General features: G+C 42.3%; 6 protein-coding genes across 9 annotated transcripts in view; 3 read left to right on the plus strand and 3 right to left on the minus strand.

Moving 5' to 3' along the window:
• grid2ipb (glutamate receptor, ionotropic, delta 2 (Grid2) interacting protein, b) overlaps positions 1-2,355 on the minus strand; it is a 35,299-nt gene extending 32,944 nt beyond the window's left edge. For both annotated transcript variants that reach the window (XM_018687796.2, XM_018687793.2), the window contains exons 1-2: positions 2,227-2,355; positions 572-720 (exon numbers count right to left, since the gene is read on the minus strand). The gene's annotated coding sequence lies outside the window, so the exon portion shown is untranslated. The remainder of the gene's footprint in view (positions 1-571; positions 721-2,226) is intronic.
• Positions 2,254-4,405, plus strand: zdhhc4 (zinc finger DHHC-type palmitoyltransferase 4). The gene is given in 7 exon segments (XM_018687797.2): positions 2,254-2,417; positions 2,547-2,620; positions 2,727-2,763; positions 2,765-2,906; positions 3,333-3,458; positions 3,675-3,919; positions 4,018-4,405. Coding segments are annotated over 7 exon segments (1,047 nt in total). The 5' UTR covers positions 2,254-2,294; the 3' UTR covers positions 4,318-4,405.
• Positions 4,406-5,020: 615 nt separating this feature from the next.
• Positions 5,021-7,796, plus strand: pgp (phosphoglycolate phosphatase). Its single transcript, XM_018687807.2, has 2 exons — positions 5,021-5,916; positions 6,687-7,796. The coding sequence occupies exons 1-2, from the start codon at positions 5,322-5,324 to the stop codon at positions 7,010-7,012; spliced, it is 921 nt and encodes a 306-aa protein (XP_018543323.1). The 5' UTR covers positions 5,021-5,321; the 3' UTR covers positions 7,013-7,796.
• Positions 7,797-8,241: 445 nt separating this feature from the next.
• Positions 8,242-11,648, plus strand: bricd5 (BRICHOS domain containing 5). Its single transcript, XM_018687804.2, has 6 exons — positions 8,242-8,412; positions 8,621-8,758; positions 8,827-8,976; positions 9,051-9,158; positions 10,484-10,637; positions 11,554-11,648. The coding sequence occupies exons 1-6, from the start codon at positions 8,359-8,361 to the stop codon at positions 11,646-11,648; spliced, it is 699 nt and encodes a 232-aa protein (XP_018543320.1). The 5' UTR covers positions 8,242-8,358.
• mlst8 (MTOR associated protein, LST8 homolog (S. cerevisiae)) lies at positions 11,011-15,061 on the minus strand. Its single transcript, XM_018687802.2, has 9 exons — positions 14,969-15,061; positions 14,494-14,646; positions 14,049-14,100; positions 13,799-13,961; positions 13,640-13,715; positions 13,353-13,505; positions 13,144-13,268; positions 12,714-12,877; positions 11,011-12,496 (listed from the first exon to the last, which is right to left on the minus strand). Exons 2-9 carry the CDS (start codon positions 14,620-14,622, stop codon positions 12,378-12,380), a joined length of 981 nt encoding a protein of 326 aa, XP_018543318.1. The 5' UTR covers positions 14,623-14,646; positions 14,969-15,061; the 3' UTR covers positions 11,011-12,377.
• A 63-nt stretch (positions 15,062-15,124) lies between these two features.
• On the minus strand, positions 15,125-20,994 carry meiob (meiosis specific with OB-fold). 3 transcript variants are annotated; one of them, XM_018687799.1, is made up of 14 exons: positions 20,918-20,994; positions 20,497-20,604; positions 20,217-20,274; positions 19,887-20,018; positions 19,558-19,630; positions 19,226-19,421; positions 18,011-18,111; positions 17,727-17,779; positions 17,443-17,538; positions 17,148-17,240; positions 16,161-16,305; positions 15,864-16,050; positions 15,610-15,696; positions 15,125-15,526 (listed from the first exon to the last, which is right to left on the minus strand). In XM_018687799.1, exons 2-14 carry the CDS (start codon positions 20,551-20,553, stop codon positions 15,422-15,424), a joined length of 1,383 nt encoding a protein of 460 aa, XP_018543315.1. In that variant the 5' UTR covers positions 20,554-20,604; positions 20,918-20,994; the 3' UTR covers positions 15,125-15,421. The 3 variants fall into 3 exon arrangements, with proteins under 3 accessions (XP_018543315.1, XP_018543316.1, XP_018543314.1); XM_018687800.1 differs by having other exon boundaries at positions 16,161-16,278; positions 20,497-20,607; positions 20,918-20,978; XM_018687798.1 differs by having other exon boundaries at positions 20,497-20,607; positions 20,918-20,978.
• Positions 20,995-22,917: the final 1,923 nt, after the last annotated feature.

Genomic DNA, 22,917 nt, shown 5'->3' on the forward strand with positions numbered 1-22,917 from the left:
TCCTTAAATATGAAAGATTATTTAGATGAGGGAGATATCAAAATAGGTGATTATATTATTTCCTATTATTGATAGGGCACGTAAGATACATTTATTTTATAACATTAAGTCAGTAGTAGGTAACTCACTGCATTGTAAATGAAAGAATAAAATGAGATTGAAATTCATTCGAGCTGAAGAGAAAGTACTGAGGAAGGCTGCAGGTGAGCCCAATGGAGTGTGAACTGTCATTAGTGGCAATGCACACAGTAAGGAACAGGCAGTCCGGTACAGACTGAATAATTAAACACAAATGGCTTATGTCTGCAAACACTGTTAACTTCAATCAAACTCTCCTCTTTCACTACAGCCAAGACAGTTAACTTGTGTGTGACTAGATGATAAGAAAACTGGAACTTCAGTAGTGATAAATGGGGTGAAAAGTATTTAGAAACACTTCTCATCCCCAAACTGTCGCTGCATTCAGATGCATTCAAATGCATTCAGTCCAACGAGGCAGATTACCCGTCTATTTTAAGAAGCATTTAAAATGATCAACGCACTAAAGTCCATAGAACCACATATCTCTTACCTTTTTAAACAGCATCCATAGATGTGCATGCACAGCTCCTGAGTAACGCTCCCCTCTCCAGTGCTGTGAGCTGTAATATGAGTGTTGGGCCATGTCCGCAACCAGATCCAACAGGTGTCTTGTGATGCCTTGTTGCATTGTGTGGAGCACTGGATGGCAGCAACAGAGAGAAAACAATACTAAGTAACTCTGAGTTAGTTATTTATGTTGGCACTGGAGTCAGACTTCTTAAGTCTGCCATCTTCTTAAGTGGTGTGATTTTGAGTCGGACTTTTAGGAAATAATGTGATCCATGCCCTTCATGGAGTGTAACTAAGTACATTTACTCAAGTAGCCTACTGTACACTTTACTGGAGTATTTCTATTTTCTTTATTTTCTTCTTCTTTACTTATACTCCCTCTTTTACGCTACTAGATTTATCTGACAGCTTTAGTTACTAGTTACTTTACAAATTATGATGCTTTGTTATTAAACTACACAACACTGTTTATAAGTACAGCTTATAAGTAATCATTAGTCAGCTGACTGATTAGTCAAGTGACAGAAAATTAATTGGTAAGTATTTTGGCAAATGTTTAAGTCATTTTTATGTAAAAGTGCCAAACACTTTATGATTCCAGCTTCTCAAATGTGAGGATTTGCTGCTTTTCATTAAAAAAAATTATTTCTCTTTAGTAATTTTGATGTTTGACTGTGGGTTGGACAAAATAAGTGTTGTTGAGGCGACACACATATATTTTTCGTAAATCAAAATATTAATTCATTGCAGTCCTTTACAGCAGCAGCTGCAGCATTAAAATGCTGTTTATATATGAATGTATGAGTAATAATATAATATAGGGAAAGTTCTCTGCTTTTAGTTTTAACATTTCAATCACATTTTTCTGATTATTCTTATATACTTTTCCTCAAGTAATAATTTGAATACTTAAGGACTGTCACTTGTAATTGAGCATTTTTACAGAATCAGTACTTTGACTCAAGTAAAGTATCTGGATAACTTTTCCTGCTTTTGAAGTATGATTTTTAATTCACCTCCTGACTGCAGGTGAAAACTCAACTGCATCACATCTCCTCTTCATCCAGAAAACAAGATGAATTTCTATTAAAACATACAGGAGGACTAGAAAACTCATTTTATGATAGTTAATATGTGATGGCTAAATTTGAAAGGATAACAATATGTGGACGGCGAACTATTAATATTTGGACACAGTTCACATCTTCTTCTCGGTATACACCCCACCCTCCTGCCTCTTTCAGCCCCTGCAGCTATTAGCTTGAAAGTTAGCTACATCGATGCTAAGGAAGTAGCACTGTTTACAGAACATGGACCAAAAGTGAAGCTGGTGGCCATGGCGACAATAAAACCAGCTATGTTAACGTGAAATAAAACACTAAAGGGCAGCTATGTGTAACTAGACAAGGAAGGTAAGCGAGAAATGAATTATTTAGTGTCTTTAGAGAATCGGTGTTCAGGTTTGCTAACGTATTGTACCGATGTAGGTTAGCATGCTAACGTAAACTCATCTGAGTCGTTTTCAGAGGACACGCTCTGCCTTATTTCGCCCCCAAATCTTACTCAGTGTTTGAACAAAAATAAGCAGAAAAGATCACTGTAACATAACTGTAGCGTCTTGTTAAAGTTTGCTACCTGTTCGTGGCGAGTTTGTGCCGTAAACACCTGTTGTTTTGTCTCTGTGCAGCTGCCAGGGTTGAGACATGGATTTCCTTACTCTGTTTGCTATCTACGTCGTGCTGGTGCTGACATGTATCGTCCTAGTCTGCAAATACTCCGGCCAGCAGCAAACTCCCTTTAACACACTGTTCAACTATATCGTAAAGGTAAAATAGAGTTTCTGAACTAACTGTCACTCCTACAAACTGACACATGGTGGCGCCGTTGCACCAATATTTTGAAGTACAATGACCTATACCAGCTGCATTTAAAGTTTTTGCCATTTTTCTTCGCAGGTATTTGCTCCAATTACACCAAAATGGCTCCAGAAATTTTCACAGTGGACCTTACACAGGCTGTTTCATCAGAGGTTTGTAGTTTAAAATGTTCCCATGTAGAAATCTGTTCTTAAAATACATTCATTGTCCTACAAATATACAGCCTTTCATTTCAGTGTCATCTGCTTATAACTGCAGGAACAACATGTTCATCTACCTGCATATCCTTCTGGAGTGTCGCTGTGTATGCAGAGTTCACCTATGAGGTGTTTGGCTTCTGCAGGGAGATGGACACCACTCTGACCAGCCTGTCTGTGCCTTACATCCTGCTTGCCATCAAGAACTTCTTCTTCTACCTCTGCATCAAGAGAGATCCAGGTTAACTTTATATCATCTGCAGTATATTCAAATACCTGTGTAAGGCAGGGAAAGAGCACCTGACACACTAACCGTAACCCTTCCTAACATAGCAAAGATTTATTCTTTGTCAGTGCGCTGCCAAATTATCTAGTAATAAGTAGGAGGTTGGTAATTACATATCAGCCATGCAAATGAGTAATTTCATTTTATCACCTGGAGGGTAAATTATTATCTGAGGAGTTTGGTAATCAAGGACAGGCTACACAGCATCACCTTGGTGCAGTGAAACAGGCAAAATTCAGCATCCTCATGTGGATCTGTTCCTTGGGAAAACCAGACGTAGCTCGTTTTAGCCAGGGTTTTACAAGAATAACCAGAGAAAATCACTGAGATGTAAGTTCTGAGGTGTTATCCCTCAACTCTCTCCTCTTAACTCACTACCAGGCACGGTGACTAAAAGGAAAGTGGCTGGCCAGCTGCACATCTATCCGTACGACAGGAGACTGTTTCACCCCGGAGTCTCCTGTCCGACCTGCCAGCTCGTCAAACCGGCTCGCTCCAAACACTGCAGTGAGTACTGTGTTATAGACACCGGTTGTATCTGCTCTTCTTTCCCCTCAGGGTTTGATAGTCAAAAACCTGAGTTGCATCAGTGTTGATAAAACATGTCATGCCGCTGTTGTCCACAAACAAGTGTATTATCTTAGCACATCACCCTCTATGTTAAGGTCAAAGGGAAAATAAATCTTACTCAGTGTTGACTGTAAACAACCATCTGTATTTCAGGGCTCTGCAACAGGTGTGTCCAACGTTTCGACCATCACTGTGTCTGGGTGAACAACTGCATTGGTGCTCTCAACACCCGCTACTTCTTGCTTTACCTCTTCAGCGTCTGTGCCATGGCAGGCGACATCGCCCTGCTAACAGCAGACATGCTGCTTCATGCCGTACTGCGCTCAGGGCTTCTTGGGGCCAGTTATATAGATGAATACGGCGAGCAGCAGCCAGCAGGGCCTCTGTTTGTCGTACAGGTGAGACTCAGTACTGCTGACATATTGTATATTCTCTACATATGCTGCAGCCTTATTTCCAAGTGAAATAATTTTCTTTTTCCTCTCTGTCCCTCCAGCATCTGTTCCTGACCTTTCCCAGAATCGTCTTCATGTTGGGATTTCTGGTCTTTGTCTTCTTCCTTCTGGCGGGTTACGCCCTGTTCCATTCCTACCTGGCTCTCGTCAACCAGACCTCCAACGAGTGGTACAAAAGTCGAGGTTATTTTTGTCAGCACTGTCACCCAACTTCGACAGCTGACCATCTCTGCAGCCCGGCACCAGACCACTCTAAGAGATACTACTACAGCCGAGGGCTTCTCAGAAACCTGGGGGAGATTTTCTTTCCTCCCCAACCTGTTCAGAAAAAAGACAACTGAAAAAAAAAATACTGGCCCTTGTGTTATTATGCTGCATTTACTGTCCCTGAGAACTCCTGCTGACTGGAGAAATAAAGTTTATGTTAGACACCAGAGCCCGTACAGAAATCTCTATCTGCCACGAGATGTCATGAATTGAAAAGGTGTGCCAACATGTGCACCAAAGAAGAGTAATCCTTGTCAAGTCAAATCAGCTGCAGGCTTACGACACTTTATTTCATCCCTTTTTTTATCCTATGACTACCATTAATTAAAGCTGGAGCAAACAATAGATATCCTTATATATCCTTTAACATGAAATTTCTCTCTGAAAAGGGTATTGTTTGTGAATGTGTCATACTTTATACTTTTTAGCCCATCTCCAAGCAGAGTTTTCATTTTGAAGAAAGTCTGATGCTTAGCTCTATGACTTGAATGTAATGATAATTAAAGCTGCAACAATGAATCAATTAGTTAATCAAAAGGAATGAATCTGCAATCTCTCTTTTAATAACCATTTAAATAATTTTCAATTTAACATGTCACACATTTGATTACTCCTGGTTACTCATAACCTCCTGGTACAAACGGAGGCTGAACCGGAAGTGGGGTTGGACTTCTTCGTGTGTGTGTGTGTGTGTGTGTGTGTGTGTGTGTGTGTGTGTGTGTGGTGTGTGTGTGTGTGTGTGTGTGTGTGTGTGTGTGTGGTTCCTGTCTCTTTAAGCCGGTGCGGAAGTAATCCGCAGAAGTGATGCAACGCTCGGTGGAAGGTCAGGATCTCTCTTCAGTGAATTAACACCGCACTTTTTAAAACCAAACCGGACCGGTTTTCTGGACCGGATAGTAACTACCACAAAGATAAAACAGGGCGTTTCTGAAGAGCAGAATTCAACGACAGCCGTAACGTCAGTGACTGTAGCTGGTAGGGAAAGCAACGTGCTCTAACGAAAAGTAACTCAGCTTTGAACCGTTTCTTTTAAAGCAGCCCAGCGCGTGACGGTTCGGTTACCCCTCCATCCTCCCCGATGTCTGGGTCCAAATGCACGCGACTGAGCGGAGCGCTGGTGAAACAGCTGCTGGACTCGGTGGACAGCGTCCTGTTTGACTGCGATGGGGTCATCTGGCGTGGGGACCAGGCCATCCCCGGAGCCCCCCAAGTCATAAACCTCCTCAAGGAAAACGGGAAGAAGGTCTTCTTTGTCACCAACAACAGCAGCAAGACGAGGAAGATGTACGCCGATAAAATGTCCATGTTGGGGTTCGATGTGAAAGAGGAAGAGGTGTTCGGGACCGCGTACTGCTCCGCCATGTACCTGAAGACGGTCTGCAAGTTGGAGGGGAAAGTGTACCTGATAGGCAGCAACGCCATGAAGCAGGAGCTGGAGGCGGTGGGGATCCAGCAGACCGGGGTGGGACCGGACCACATCTCCGGGAAGCAGGCCGACTGGGCCAACGTGCCTCTGGACCCCGAGGTGAAGGCGGTGGTGGTCGGGTTTGATGAACATTTCAGCTACATGAAGCTGAACAGAGCCTTGCAGTACCTGACCCAGCAGGGCTGTCTGTTCGTGGGAACCAACAGGGACACCAGGCTGCCCCTGGAGGGGGGGAAGGCTGTCCCAGGTAGGGAGACTCACAGGGCACATTACACAGGCTTAAAGCAGATTAACACACGGGTAAAGCTTTTTACACACATTGAGCTCTCATACTCACGCTTTTGTTTTATAATCAGGGTAATCATAAATGTCCTGCCATATTTGTCTGCAAGAGTCCTCTGAAGTCTACTTCCTGTAAAGTGTTGGTCTGGGATGGAATGTTGTTTTTAAAAGCCTTGCTGGCAGGCATGCAAAAACTATAATACTAAATGTACTACAGGTTTTGGCACCTACCTGTACTTGTAAGTTCCTCCCATCTGCTCTAATATCCACTGAATGCCAGCAATATTAAGATGCTGTGCCTTACCTTACGCCACAAACACATAAGACTTTTCAAGACCAATGGAAGTTTTGATTTTGTGTCAGTGGAAAACTTTCTGACTCCTCACTCCACTCATTTCACACATTGTAGTCAGTTTTCTAGTCACGGGGAGTACTGAACATTCAGTGAAAACAGCTGTGTAAGTTGTAGAAAACCTCCAGGAGTTTAAGTGTTTGACACAAAGGAGAAAAAATTGTCATGCAGCAGCTTTAGATGCATTGATTTCAACCATTTTTAAATGCTGGAATGCTCCTTTAAGGAGCTTCAGGACCTCTGAGCTTTTATTTCACTGGGTTGCTTTCCTTTGCAGAGTTACATAACAGTTGATGGTGCAGGGAATTCAATAAAATTGTGATCTGTTAGGGTGTGAAGTTAAAGGTCACCTCACCCCCTGATCCTCCCTTCCTCTTCCTCAGGTACGGGCTGCCTGCTGCAGGCTGTCGAGACGGCGGCCCAGCGCCAGGCCCAGACGGTGGGCAAACCCAACCACTTCATGTTCGACTGCGTGGCCTCCCAGTTCGGCGTGGACCGTGACCGCTGCCTGATGGTGGGCGACCGCCTAGACACGGACATCATGCTGGGCTCCAACTGCGGCCTGAAGACCCTCCTCACCCTCACGGGGGTCAGCACCGTGGCGGACGCCGAGGCACATCAGAAGAGCGGCTGCGCGGAGAGGCAGGGGATGGTGCCGGATTATTACGTGGAGAGCATCGCGGACCTCCTCCCAGCTCTGCAGGGATGAGACCACAAGCAAGTCTGTCAAGACTGAGGAGTAGCTACGTGATAGCCTAGCTGCTGTAGACCTGAGGAATTTGGCTAGCCTGTCACACACCAGGGTCCATTGTCTTCTAAAAGGGAATATTTTTCACTACAATTAATATCATCTCTATAACAAAGTCACAGCTGTTGTGTGACAGAGAAGACAAAGACTCTAGAGACACTATCCAGATTTTATCATTTACTTAAACATTATTAAAACATGCAAATTTAACATGATATAAATGCCTAAGTAATAATATAAGAACTATGATTTCCAGTGTTATTTCAGTGTAATTTAAGTGTTAAAGAGTGTTGCTGAAGGAGAGGAGTGTATGTTCCTTTTTTTAAGTAAGGGAAGAGGTGAGTGTACTTGAAAGGCCTCTATTCTGTCTGTGCTGCAATGTCCCCTTAAGCAACAAGAAGGGAAATTAGCACAAAACAAGTGTCAACAGTGTGGTGATATGTGTGTGTAACAAATGGGGGATAAAATGCACTGGTGTGACTTCAGCTTTCTGTGTTCCTTTGTCTTTAACACCTCAACTGAATGTGCTCATATCTGCACTTAGATTCATGGGATGGTGCAATGATATCCAGTCTTGTCATTTATGTCTGTCATGTCAGTTCTTACTGAAACAGAATGACCTTTTTTTCAGTAATTTTTTTTACCATCTACTTTCTGACTTCAGGAACAGTTTGACCTCTGACCCCCATCACTGTAAGCAACGCTCACCTCCGTAATAAAACATAAACTGTCCTCACAACATCAACCTCTGCTCTCTGTGGTTTTAAGTTCAAACTCCTGTGCTTAAAGTCACCTTGGGCTGTCATCGTCTGAATGCAGCAGCAGTCAGGACCGCATATCACCTCTCACCTGATGAGAGAGGCTTTCCAAACTGTGCCTGCCTCAACCCCTTTGTCCATTGTCTGGACCCAGGGAGGGCGGCCAGTTCCTCTCATATGTGTGAATGAGAGAGGGGAACAGAGTCAATGGAAAGATGGATCATTTTAGAAAGGGAATATGAAGTCATATCAGAGCAGGAGAGGACATTAAAAATGGAGGAAATTACAGGGAGACAAAAGTTGAAAATTGGCAAGATCCAGTGTTTTTTGTGAAGTGGGTGGTTGTTTTTGGGAGGGAAACTGTGAGACCAGAGGAGGAGGAGGAGGAGGTGGAGGAAAGGGGGGGGGGGGGGTGTCTCAGGTCCATGGGGACAAAGAGAAGCTGGCCAGGTGAACTGAGTCTCAGTCAGCACTGGTCATGACCACAGCTCCATGCCGGTAGCTACGAGAAGGGAGCAGACCGAGTGAGGAGCCGTCAAGGGACACAGGATGGTGAGGTGTTGGAAACGTTCAGAAAACAGCTTGGAGGAAGCACAGTGCACGGTAAGAAGAGGGATTTTAACCCAACAGCACATACTGACTAAGGAAAGAAGCCGTGTTGGTTTCCTATGTTTGTAGAATAGAACAGGACTTCTAGATGTTAATTTAAATACAGATTGGCTTGGTAGCTCGTGGTAAGTTTCCCAGCTTGTGACAGTTTGATGTTTAAATAGTTTGTCACTGGTTCTTGTGTGTGGTAACATCTCTTCAGGATGGGGGCCCCGCTGCGTCCCCCCAGTCCCACTTCCCACACAAAGCCTTCTGGGTCAGCCTCTCAGCATCTCTGCTCCTGGTCGTCATTGCCCTCGGTTTGACGGGGCACCTCGGGCTGTCGCGACCCCGCTCTCAGGTATGACGCCTAAACCTCGCCCACCTAAAAACTTTATTGTCAACACTAATGAGAATGTGTCTCCGTAGTCTTTGCAGATCGTGAGAATCACAGTTCCAGATCAGACTGGAGTTGTGATCAATCAGTCAGCCGTCGTGGACCAGCAGAACGACCTGGTGACCTTTTCTGTGACCTCACAAGCAAATCAGACGTCCACTGTGCTGTTTGACATCAAACATGTACGTACAGTCGATTTGCCTTGTCTTGACTCTGTTCACAATGTGATTCCTGACCTTCTGTTTTTGTGTTGCAGGGTTTGATATGTTACAAACCGGTCGACCAGGACAGCTGCTTCCTGCGAAAGATGGAGCAGTCCGACTACGACAACGTGCACTCCCTCCTTCACGAGTCAACACACAAGGTAACAGGCAGTGACATTTCAACACGTGAGAACTGACCGGTCAGGTTATATAATAGGGTTTCCCTCGCTGCGCTCAGGATATGTGAGACTACAAAACACATATTAAGAAAAAGAAGTGTTGGCGTTGCCCTTTTTGCTCTGCCCCGCTAATGTGTGAACTGGCGTTTCTGACTGTGACTCATAGCTTGATCCACTGAGCCAGGACCTGCTGGGTTTCATATGTTTTGCATGACTTCCTCACCACTCTGCACAAAGAGAGAGGTGAAGCATGCAGGGGCCTTGAAGAGCTGTTACAGTCTGTCTCTTTCTCTCTCTCGCCTCCACGGCTGAATTCCTCAGCACATCTGATCCCTCCAGCCCCCTCAGCGTGCCCAGGATCCTCTTACAGGAGGCTACGGCAGCGAGCCCGAGCCTTGGAGCGGTGCACAATGGCCACTCTGTGTGAGGGCTCTTTAGTTTTTAAGACTCCTCTGTTGGATTAAAATACAGCCTGGTTAGTCAGGGAAGAGCCGTGTGTATCCGCCTGGTGGCAAATCCCTGGATGTCTAATATTGAAGTCCATACTTTTCACACTCTGTCAGACTATCTGATTCTTAATTGTAATTTGACAATATGAGCAGGTGAATGGCCATGCTGTTGTTAAATAGAGACCAGAGATGTGATGTGGGGCCTTGCAGGTAAACTGAGAAAGGATTCTGTTTGTCTGCCTTATCATCTTTTTTCCACAATAGCCCATTTCCACGCATCAAAAGCTGCAGTTGAGTGTCCGAGCATTTTCATGATCCTCTCTGGTGGTGTCATATATCTTGCAAAGCCCCTATTCAAACCTAGCTGTTGATAATCTATGATAGGCGGGATAGGGCTCATATGGATGGAGCACAGACGTGGTTGGTCTCTGTGTTGAGGCACAATGGTCCGTTTGGTCTCTTAGAGCAGAGGAAAACAGGCTGTTACGTGACCCACTTGAGCTCAACAGTACTCTAAGTGGTTCACTATCGGAGCCAATCGGAGGCGTAAGTGGTGCAATTACACACAGCCTTTGTGACGAATAAGAGCACAAATGTGCAACCGCGTTGACCTCATCAGCGAAGATATCAGCCTAATAGCAGCTTGAGTTTCAATCTTGGTTTTCTTCCTCATATCTCGCTTTGCTTTCACTCAAATGTGTTCATATTACCCTGTCACTGTGGTTACAATATGATTTCTCACACTTATTAAATGACAGTCCGGCTCTGAAGCTTCTGTTCTTTTTCTCCGCAGAGGACAAAACTCCTCATCTGTTGTGGATTTTCTGTTGATGAGAGATGTTGTGATACTGTCCTCAGCAGAGTCAGTTCCAGCTGTCTGGGAACGAGACCCGGAGGCAGACAGAGTTCCTGGGGGTGCTGGCAGCCAGTCAGGTGGACATGTCCACGCTGGAGGAGCCTCTGAAGGCTCTGTGTCAGGACAGGTCCGTCCACTGGACCAGGAGAGCCAAGGGTGAGAACAGTCAAACTATAGAACTATATAGAACAGCAGGCTAATCCCCTAAGTTCTGGGCTCACAACAACTATAGAAAACCAGATGTGGTCTTAGCTTGATCACTGATTTCTGAAATGTTTTCAAAGATGTAGAATTTCCCCTGCCCATAGAGAAGCAAATAATCCCACTGATTACTTCCTTGATTAGTTTTGTCAATAAAATGTCAGAAAATAGTGAAAATGCTCATTTATCATTTCCCAGAGCTCCAGATGATATCTTCACATTTTTTGTTTTGTTTGACCAACAGTCCAAAACCCAGTGATATTCAGGTAACTGTCAAGGAAAAGCAGCAAATCCTCACATTTAAGAAGCTGAAACAACACAATTTCACTTAAGTTTCATCTTTTTTTATTTTTATCTTTTTTCTTAAAGCTTCCATAACATGTAGCTTAAAACTTAACAAAGAATGCAAAGTCATGTTTAACACAGGGTGAGTTCAGGATTCATTTGTCGGTTCCCACAGAGGCTCTGCATGGGCAGTTTTTAAAATTAGTCAGCTGGCACCTCCATAATGAAGCAAAGTGTCAGGCTGAAACTTAACCCTAATCTATGATGTACAGTGACCTTTCCACTGTGGCAGTAAATGGCAGGCTGAAACATTACATACTTAACTTTATACTCACTTAACAACCAAGTGCATGTGGTGCTGCTGCCAGTTTTTTTTAGTAGTGAATATCACATACTTAAGGCTGCTTTAAACCATAATCTGTGTCTAGACTGTAAATATTATAGAAAAAAATGACATTAATCTGCAACAAAGACTCATTTTGTGACTGGTGTAAATGTCAGGAAAATTCTGCCCTGCCCATTGAAGCTGTGTCTTATCAACAATTACACATTTTTTATTAGTCACCATTGTCTCCCTCTTTCTCAGGCCCGGGCAAACAGAGGCTGGTCTACTTCTGCATTGACATCTGCTTTCCCAGCAACATCTGCGTATCTGTCTGTTTCTACTACCTGCCAGAGTGACTGTGTGTATATTCAATTCTTCTCCTCCCAGCAAAAAGATCAGGGAAACAAAGTTGTCTTTTTAGCTCTCCCTCTTCAAGACGGAAAAAAAAAAAAAAAAACAGAACAAAAGCCAGCTTTGACTGTTTCCTTTGTGCCATACAGCCACCAGTAAACCATTGAAGCAGCCAACCCCTCCAGTCCGTCTCCATCCTTCCGAGAGAGAAGAGATGGAGACAGGTTGTCACAGTTATCGCCAAAGCCCCATCGTCACTCCTCTTCATGTGTAATACCCTCTCTGGTGGCACACTTCAGAGATTACAGAAGAAAGATCCCCTTTTTTTGTAAATGCCTCTAACTGTATTTCCTGTAACCTACTACTACAGTGTAATTATGTGTAACCATTCCTGTTGCAATGTGAGTGTTTTGATCTGCCCAATAAAAGACTGTTGTGTATTTTTGGCCAGTTTTTCTTCATTACAGTGAGAAGGGACTGACTACACTGTGGGATCTTTACTGTAGAAGCACTGTACTTTCAATCATCATTTACTCTCAACACTTGCTAATCCACATGGGATCATTGAGAATAGTACACCTTACAACTCTGAATAAAGAGTATCAAATGAATTTTACATATCATATATCACACAGGAGAGATTACTCAATCCGAGCACAAGGTTAATGTGAATAATGTGGTCCTGTCTGCTGCCTCTTGTCACTTCATCTCCCTCCTCAGAGTCCTCCTCCGCCTCAGCCCAGTACACTGTCGTTGAAGGCCAGACACACCACGGCCTTCTGGTGGCCGCTGTATTCCCTCTTGATCTCCCCGGTTTCCACGCACCACAGGCGAGCCAGGTTGTCGGACGACGCTGTGGATAGAAAACACAACCTTAAATCAAACCTTTCCCTGCTGTCTCTCTCTCTCTCTCTAAAAACACTTACATATCTCTGCAGTAACTTAAACACTCAGTGAAGTCAGTAAAATGCATTTGAAACACTCACTATGACTAGAAGTGAGCGTAAAAAATTCATGATATTGATATTATATTGTTATATTAACCCAGTTGCCAGGGCTCATGTTCTGACCTGTTACAATGTACTGGGAGTCTCCAGAGAAAGCACAGTCCCACATCCAGCCTCTTGACGTCTCTCCAGGATTGTTGCTCTTGATGCTCAGTTCAGTCATAAGTGAGAAGTTGGACGTTCTCCAGATCTTACAGGTCTGATCTGCTGAGCATGTGGCTAATAGTCTGCAGATGACGACAAACACGGGAAGTCAGTATCATCAACATCCGAGCAGGAAACTACCCTTTGTCAAACAGTAAGTTCTTAATATATCCCCAAAATGCAAAGTTAATTCTGTAACTGATATCATCAGAGCACAACAGTATCATCCAATATGGCAAATCTGGTAAAAATCAAATGAGCTCAAGCTTTTTCTAGCTACAGTAAAATTAGTTTGTGGACAGTTAAGGCTGATAAAGTTTTGTAGCATGTAGAGGAGAAGGGCACTCACGTTGAATCAGGGCTGAACTTGCAGCGGAGAGAGTAGCGTTTGTGTGCAGGGATCTTAGTTTTGGGAATGAGCTGAGTCACTTCATCTCCGATGCCTCCAGCAAGGTTCCACACATAACAGTTTCCCTGATAAGGAGGACAAAGGAGGCCGTTTTAGTTGTAGAATTTAACCTAACGCTCCACAGTATCCAGACTGTTTTGGGTACTGACCGAGCTGTTGACCGCTGCCATATAACTGGCATCTGGGTCAATGTGAACTGAGTTGATTGAGACCTCTGGCTCGGGAATCAGCTGTTCATTGTGGTCGGTCTTGAGATCCCAGATATGAATCACTCCACTCTGGTCTCCAACAATCAGCTCTGCCTGAAAAACATACAACACTGCCAGGTTAGTGACATTTTCATTTTTGACCTGTAGGAACAACTTAAACCACCAAAATCACAAGTAACTCACAGTCTTTTGTCACTGTATGAACCAGTGTATATGGAGTGTCTCACCTGGTTAGGATGCAGGCACACACAGTTGATTGGAGCATTAACTTGGAAAATCCTCTGACACTGCAGATTTCTTGATCTATAGGAGTGGCAGAGACGAAAGTTTAGCTGGTTGATCACAAAGTAAACGTGATGCAGGACAGTGAGCTCGCCTCGCAGTACCTCAGGTCCCAGATGCGAGCCATGCAGTCCTCTCCTCCCGTGTACATCCAACGCCCATCTTCGTGAAAGCCCACAGACGTGATGTTCTTGCTAACTCCATCGTAGTTGATAACCGGGTTGGGGTTGTTGGAGTTTAGGTCGTACATGCGGATGTGCTGATAACCTAAAAAGCAGAGTGTAAACTTTACTGTAAAATATAGCAGCTATGATTTTAAAGTTGAACATGGATTGAGAAAAATTCTTAACCAACCTGCAGCTGCAATCATGCTCCTGTCAGGTGTGACCTCAAGAGAATTAACTTGCTGGAAGTGAATGTTAAGAAAGTGGCCTGCTTAGGTTATTTTCATGATATTTTACAGCTACATTCTGATTCGTGAACTTGTTTCTCTGAAGCAGAAGAACACACTGTAGTGATTACTGTCAGCCTCACTAACAGCATCCATGTTGATTCTACTGAGATATGTGTGATTATAACCATATTAAACACAGGTGTATATTTATACTCTGTGCCTGTCGTTTAGTCAACTCAAATGACAAAGTTAAATAATCAAACGTCAGCTGAACTTCTAATTTGTTATCTCTCTGGTTTGGAGAGTCTCTGCTTACAGGATCTGACTGTTATCCTTACTCACGTTACGACCACAGTGTAAACTCTGTGCGCGGTCTCACACCATACCAGTCAGAGTAAAGGATACAGAGTCCTGGTGCTGGACTGTCCTGGTGCAGATCCCGCTGTGGGCCTGCCAGAAGCGGACAGTATGGTCGTATCCAGCCGTGGCCAGAATGACCGGGTCGCTGCCCACCGTCCCCTGGTTCACATTCATGCTTGACCGGTGCTCGTTACCGTTCTGAGTGAAACAAGTAAGACACTGCATGGGAATGTAGGAGACAGTAGCTAGCTTCTGCAGTTTTTTAAACGATCGTTACATGTCTTTAAACAGGTGCGTCGTGAATGGTTGTCACGCTGTGGAAATAAAACATCTATCTTTAACCGTACAGGCTAATGTTAGCAAACTAGCCTCGCTTTGTTTAAGGGATATTCAGTTCAGATAATTAGCTAACATTTCTACTACATGCTAACATCTTGTGATTGTGTCGTTATCTCACTGTGGGTTATTATTTATAACAGTTTCAACTACTTAACAAAGGAAATTGACAAGTTATGATTACCTTCAGTTGTGTTGACAAGTCCGTACGGCCCTCTAATGTGTCCCTCAGCAACAGGGACGAGCTTTCAAGCGTTCCGCGTTCTTAATCAGTGCTGTGCCGCCATCTATTGACTTTCTTTATCATGGCAATAGCAAAAGCAAAAAGCTGGTTGTTTAAATAAGCTGTTTATTAATATGAACATGTCAATATCAGCGAATAACATTTGGTTTATATATTTGACACATAACATATTGACATATAACTGTTTCTAAATTTACAGGTTAGTTTGTTTTTTGCAAACAATTAAACCACCAGTACATTTGAAAAATACAGACATTCAAATAAATAAATAAATATGTTAAATAAATAAATAATGCAGAGAATGTATTAATGTATAACTACATGTTTAAATGTTCTCTTGTTAATATCTTAATCAAAACAGCACCAAACAGCAGGTAAAGCATGTGTTTGTCACTACAGCAGGGCAGACATGTGCTGTTTCACCTCCCCAGGATCAGCCAGTGAGCAGTCCACAATCATCCCCCTGATTCCAGTCCTCATCTTAGTGGAGGGGAGAATCTACAACATATTTTAAGAATTTTTAAACATGTGATTTGTTTTTATAGCTGGTGCACACAGCACAGGACCAAAAGCTTCAGTACCTTCACATATATTTTGCATCTCTCCAAAAGGAATTTCCACTTCATTGCAGTTCGCTCGTCATCAGTCAAACTGGTGAACTCGTCTGCCTGCAACAGATGTGTTGGAATTAATAAATTCAGCCGATTATGATTTTCCAGATCTGCACAAAATTTGAACAACTGAATTGGAAACAAACAGAATACATTTTCAATATGTACCAGTATGCATGTCTCTACTACACTTAGAACTGAGGCTTCTGCAAAGTGGTACTGACTGTGCAGCCAAGTGTCTTCTCTGCCACTGGACTTCTGAGGGTGCAGGCAGGCAGGGTGCCGGTGTGGTCCGTGAAGTCCACCAGCAGGTCAAAGCCTGTGGTGGCTGACAAGGCCTGATCCCTCCCTGGACACAGCTGATTGGTGCAGCTCTCTGCATCCTCACTCACCTGGAACTTGCACCTGGAGCTGAGACAGATGAGAAAACAGGCTAACAGAGGAATTCTTTGCTGACTGGAGAGGCATACAGATCATTATATTTAATAATATATCCATTCCATCCGCTTGTGTGAACTCACCACCGTGTCTTGATGACTTTTGAAACAGAGGAATCGAGGTCGAGCTTGGAGATGAAGCTGTATGTGATGCCAAAAAAAACCTCAGGACTCTCCTGGGCTTTCTGCTTCAGCTGGCTCACTGTGTACACATCGATGATTGAATCCACTGCAGAGACAAAAGCAGCACCACACACCGTATCCATGTCTGCAACCTCTTTCTTTGGAAAACAGGCAGTGACACAGGCTGCATCTGTCTCAGCCCCAGGCCCCACTTGGTCCTACTGGACGTAAATCTGGGTCACCAATATATCGTTTTTTGTTTGTTTTTTTTAATTCTTAGAAATGAACTAAAACAAGGAGGAAATTCAGTTTTTAGCAAATGCTACCTTAACAGATGTAAATAGTGTTTTTGTTGGGGGCTATTATCAGCTGTGGATTTGATAGGGCAGAGAGAATTTAAAGCAGCAGGACAGTGTGTGGGTTAATCTCAAAATAAACTAAAATAAATATACCTCCGTTTATATTCAAGAAGAAATATGTGAGCCAGTGCAACAGTGTGGTTCATTGATGTGTTTCTAATATTTTTGGACAGTATTGGAGGTCCGTGGCTTCACAGACCACACAGGCTGTACTTGTAGGATCAGTTCATTGTTAGTTTTGGTCTTTTCGTGGGATGTGCTCACAGTAAAAGAAATACAGAATATCACAAGACTTATCCTATGAAAGCACAAAAGTTTCAGCCACACTGGACTCAGATCACTGTGCATGTAGAGTGGTCAGAATTCTGCATTTACTTTTTACACTTCTCTAGATTTTAAGATTTTAAGTAACCTGTGTCAAGGAGTGCAATTACCGCACTGTCTGTTGATGAAAAAATGTAAAAGAAAGAAAGACAAAAAGAAGTATGAGAAAGAAAAGCCCAAATCTGAAATACAAAGAGTGTAAGATATGTAATCATTCTAATACAGACAGCATCAGCTCTGAGAAGAATTCTTCACTATAACTCACCAGGCACATCCTCTGGCTTCTCATCTTGATCCAGAGCTCCAGACTCAGATACTTCTTTAGCATAGCTGAACAGCAGGCTGGCCTCCCTGGTGTCTGAGAGCAAATTATGATTGACTTTGACATGTATTCCTCACTGAAAATATTCTACTTGCACAGCAGGGAGATTTTTTTTCCTGCATTCTACGCCACAGCTGGTTGGCTGCTTTCCCAAAAGAGTACTGCAGTTTTTGATTAATTGCACAGTAAATGGTTGAATCAGATCCGCTGTTTTTGTTACGTTACTGTAATATCTTACCAGGGTTGACAGTGATAATGGTTTTCGAGTTAACGGTTGCTGCCATGCCGCTGCGAAAGTTGTCAAAGCTAATCTTTGCATCGGCTATGAAGAGAACTTTGAATGAAGAATAAAAAGTTAAAACAACAGTAAGTTATCCTAAACACAAACACACCATCACATCTCAGATAACCACATCCGTGTTTCTCTTTGGTACAGTATGTTAATGGGACATGACAAGCTGGAATAACAGTTCAATAAAGATTGCTTTTGTGGCTGAGAATGAGCAGCAGCCGTTAACCTACCCGTCTCCTTGGGTATCAAAGTTTGCACAAGCTGAATGGCTTCTCTGTCCCAGCTGTGAGTGAAACAGAGGTCAGGGAGTTACTCAGGGGAGAGTGCAGTGAAAATCAAACACACGTGCAGTTCAGCGGGTCAATCTACAGCCTCATGACACCAAAGTTAATTTATGGTAACCTTAAGATACGCGGCTTTGATCTGGGGGGCCAGTGAGATGGAATATGGCACAAAGGCAGCAAAGTAATAAATATTTATTCATTTTCCAAATTACTAAATGGCTGTGACGCACCAGATGAGGGGGAAGGAAGAGACAGAGTCATCAAAGAGTTTCACTTCCAGCCTCTGCCCTTTGCGTCCGTCTGAAGTGGTGAACTGCTTCGGCTCTCCAATCTGAAAAAATAAACAGAATCATCTGAAGGTCCTATCGAAGTTCCTATCTTCCCTTCATGAAAAAAAAAGTGACATTAAGTGCACGATCTGGCCTCTTTGTGAACTCTATGGCAAGTCTTTATAGCCATTATGGTAAGTTGGTATGCTCTAGGCAAACAACAAGCATACCACCATGTAACCACAGACCAAACAGACACAATGTCGTTTATTAGGCAACTTGTAAGATAAGAATTCAGCACAGTCAGGAAACTTTGACATGTTTGATTTTGAAACTAGTTCATATTTGGTCAAAATCTATGGTCATTGTCAAAAACCTCCTGAATCGTGCTTATCAGGCTTCCCACCGCGGCCTCAGTGACAGGTTCCATGACTTTTCCATGACCGACTTTCATAATGTTACATAGGACCACTTTTTAACAACCCTTCCCTCCTTGTTAATTTTGTTTTTCAGCTCAGGAAACTTTAACAGCCTATTTTCCACCATAGCTGAGCTTACTGTGGAGCACAGGACAGCTAAAAAAACCACCATCTAATGCAATCAGTGTGTGAGAAAAGTTGGAAAATATATTCTGGTTTATTCTTGTAGAGTGAACCATCGGTAAAATTTTATGATTCTATTTGAATTTAATATGTGGAATATCAATATTCTCCATAATCCCCGGAAAACACCTCACAAAAATTAATAATATCCCAACAATTTCAAGACCTGCTTAAACTGTGAACCCGTGATTTAACAACAAACTCTTTTTTCAACCACAATGTTGTTCTGTTGGCTGATCGAAAACCTCCCCACAGGATTCAAATTGATGACCCTTCGTGGTCTTAAAGGAAACATCCGCCCTAAAACACTGCTGAGGCAGCTATCAGGCACATTCTGCACAATTATTAGCCAAACATAAATAAAGTAACATAAGGTTTAATATTTCCTCCACAGCTTACATCTTGTCGGTGAGTCGATGATAAAAAATGAGGGCACGCTAAACAAGTTATTTAATTAATAATTGATTAATTAATCAAAGAAATAATGTGATGTTAGTGTAATAAAAGCTTAACGATCTCTAAAAGTGAACTTCTCCTTTAATTCTGAGAGACTGCTGGCTTCACCACACCCTACCGATTTCACTGCAGCCAGTATATTTATCACTGTGCCGTCCAGCCGCTGGCCGTTGACCTCTATGTCTCCCAGAGAGTAGAAATCTCTGGAGTCTTTCACTGGCAGGTGGATCAGCGGCAGCAGCTGCTCGATGGTGTACACGTCCGCACACAGACGCACCTGAGAGTGAGCCTCCGTCACCAGCAGCCTGTAGAGGCTGAGACAGCAGACACAGGCCATCATCAGACATTATGCACTGTTAAATCATATTTTACACAGCATTACATCTTGGTTTCCCTCCAGCTTCCTAAAAGTATCACAGGATGAATATGACAGAGTTGTGCTGTAATTACCCTGGTGTAGTGGGACAGAATCGGTCCCCTTTCTCTGGGTCTTTGTTGGCAACTAATGGATTTTCAATGGTGACTGGAAAAAATATTAAGAAACAATTTTGTGAACAAACATTTCTCTGTGTATATGTTCTAATTTTATAATCACCATTACTAAATTTCTGTAGATAAGAATTTTATTTTTTTTAAATCGATCATAGACTGCATAATTATTGTATAGCACCTCCAAGGCATCCTATATAAATACATAAAGAAAATATATACTTTTGCAGTATTCGCAAAGATTTTTTACAATCTTTAACAATTTACAATTTTAACAGTAACTTCCTCACCACAGTCTCCAATGCTGAAGCTGCTGGAGAGCCCGTTGACATAACCATCGTTTCCCCAGGCTGTCACATTAATGAAAAAGTCAGGTGAGTCCTTAATGGTGAAGCCAAAAGTGAATCTGTCTGTACCGATATCTGAAATTCAGACATACAGGTTCTGTTAGTTCACACTGCAGTTCATTGAAAAAGACAAGAAGAGAAAAGCTCTGGAGAGGGATATGTATTTATCTGTCCAGAAGAGGGGGCTGGTGTACAAGACACTAAGGTACAGTGCTGTTAAGGAATGTCTTTGAAAAAACATTTTAGGTAGATTACTATAAAAAAGATACCTACTTTTTCTGTCAGGGAAGCTCTTTACATCAGTTTTCCCAATGATGATGCCTGCCACTTTCTGGAGAGAGAGAAAAAAAACATTTTAAAGGTAAAGACAAGTGTGTAGACTTGTTTATTTTAACAGTGCAACTTACAAAACAAAGTCAGACAATGTTTTCACTAATAAACAGAACTAAAGCAAAGGTTTCTGGCTATTAAAAACAGATGTCGTTTTAAGGGGTGTTTCTTGAAGAGAATGATATTATATTGCTGCAAGTGGCTTAAATTCATCTGAACTCACCGGATGAGAGAAATTGGGATGCAGCTCAGAGATGGCAATGTAAGACTGAGCAGCCATTTTGTTACTCAGAGTCCCAGTCCAGCTCTGTTTTTATCACATTTACAAACTCTGCTTAATTAGGGTAAAACAAATAAAACAATTAGAGTTAACATTAAGGGTTTAATTCTACCTGGATAAAAAAAAATTATAAAAACATTTATCGTTTTCTAAGACTAGCTTATATCTGACATGTTAGCTTAAAATTATTTACTAAGCGTTAATTGCTAACATTAGCTAATAGTGACAACATAGAGCGAGACTTATATATGATATCATCTGAATTTTCATCTTTTAACATTACTTATTGCGCCTAGTTTGATTTAAAACGGCATAAGTACAAGTATATCCAGACATGTTGCTGTTTTAATGACTCTTTCTTTACCTTGGTCTGCTTTTCTCACAGTTTTTCGCGGCAAAGCTATTTACACGCGACAACATCTACGAGACTCTAATGCTGCCTTCACATGCACTCGGAAATATCAGGGGAAAACCTACAGTAACAAAAACAACAAACAAAAGAAACCTCTAAGAATAATAATGATAAACCAAGGTCACAACATAATTGAAATGCCATCCGGATTCATTCAAATATTGTAAACATTCCTTCCTAAAATCAAACACATACCAGGTATTTGAAAGACCAGGACAACGCTTTATTGTGGTCAACAGTTCAGTGAAGTGGCCAGTGTCTTCTTATTTTGCAAGCCGCGTGCTGGTGTTCAATCATGGAGTATGAAATTTATGAGAAGCACATGAAGGCAAACATGCCTGTGCACCACCCATTTTTGAGGTTTATCTGAATGGGGGAAAATCTTCTGTTGTATTTGGTAACATTCCTTTGGATGAGAAAGAGTGTTTTATTATTTTTTCCTCCATAAAAAAATTATGTCACACTCATAAATCCCACCCTGTGTTATTAACTGTGATCAGCTGAAATCTTCATTGTATAACACATTTCACTAAGGGCTGTAATGAACAGAGACCTGGGTGTATTCACCTAATGTGTCGGCAGAGTTAACGTAATAAAATCTAATATTTCACCATACTTGAGCAGAGTAAATATCTATATAGCTGAGCAAACATGCAGTAAAAAAGGACTGAGCAATACCTCAGCTATCACTGATGGACCAACTGACTGGAAGCTGTCAGTTATACATACACTGACACACATATACACATTGTATTTGTACACTATATGAGTGTCTCTCTTTTTTTTCTTTTTTTTTGAAAAGTATCCCTGCATCTCAGACTTTGATACTGCCTCTGTAATCCATCCCAGTCATCATTCACAGCATGGGATTTGCTCGCAGACGGCCTTGCTGAGATAAATTTGACAGTTTCCTGGTTTTGTTTTGATACCACAGAGCTGTATTTGACATGTGATACTGTCTTATACACCTAAGCAGGAATCAAAAGGTGTAACAGCAAACCCTTATTCAGCCTCACACAGCCTTGTTCCTCTTACACAGTGACTAATCCTTGTGGTTGGGCTATCGGATCGAATATCTCCTCCCTGTGACTAATGTTGATTTTCAGGCTGTAATATGTCTGTTGATGTGATTCTCCGGTTCTTAATCTCTGATTAAAAAAACAAAGTAGTAGCAGCCCTAAAGGCATTTTATAACACAATAACACAAAGTCAACACGGAGAGATTATTCCTCAGCAGACAGCCTGATGTGTAATGTTCTGTCAATGTATTGATGGACTTTGTATAATGTTGTATAATGTGAAACTTGACTGATTAAATACATTGAACATTTACCTACGCAGAGGAATCGATTTGCTATTCGCACCAGTGGCTATTCAAATGAAACTAAATTTCAAATTCTAATTTCATTAGGTTTTTCTGACTACAGTTTGTGAGTCCATTAATCACAGCAGCACAGTAAAACACCATCAGATAAATCAAGAGAAACTTACTTTTGGTTCAATGATTTATTCATAATGAATTCATCGCCTCTGTTAATCTGTCATCAATCATACTTTGATCCAATATTCAGTGGGCTCTTTTGAAGTGATTTTAATAAGTATTTTGATGGCTCTGTGATAAGCAGTCACGCAAGGTCTTGTTTGTTGCTTCTGATGGCAGGATTTCATTCAGCGCCAAAGAGGAGGATCCTGCAGGGCGTCTACAGGGCTGCAAACGCAGTCGCTGCAGGAATGTGCGGTGATTGGGTGGCCTCTCTGCGTCAGGTCAGCTCCCTGGAGGGTCTGCAGCCGTCTGACCACTCCTCTGCTATTAATCTATCATCTCACTGTGTGTGTGAGAGAGAGTGTGTGTGTGCTTACAGTAGAGCTATGTGTGGTGTGTAGATCTATCATATTCATTGTCACAAAGACACAATGAACACAGTTCAAAACGCTAAAAATGAGTCCTCAAT

The sequence above is a fragment of the Lates calcarifer genome, linkage group LG23 (assembly GCF_001640805.2).
Source record: "Lates calcarifer isolate ASB-BC8 linkage group LG23, TLL_Latcal_v3, whole genome shotgun sequence".
Classification (NCBI taxonomy): Eukaryota; Metazoa; Chordata; class Actinopteri; family Centropomidae; genus Lates; species Lates calcarifer.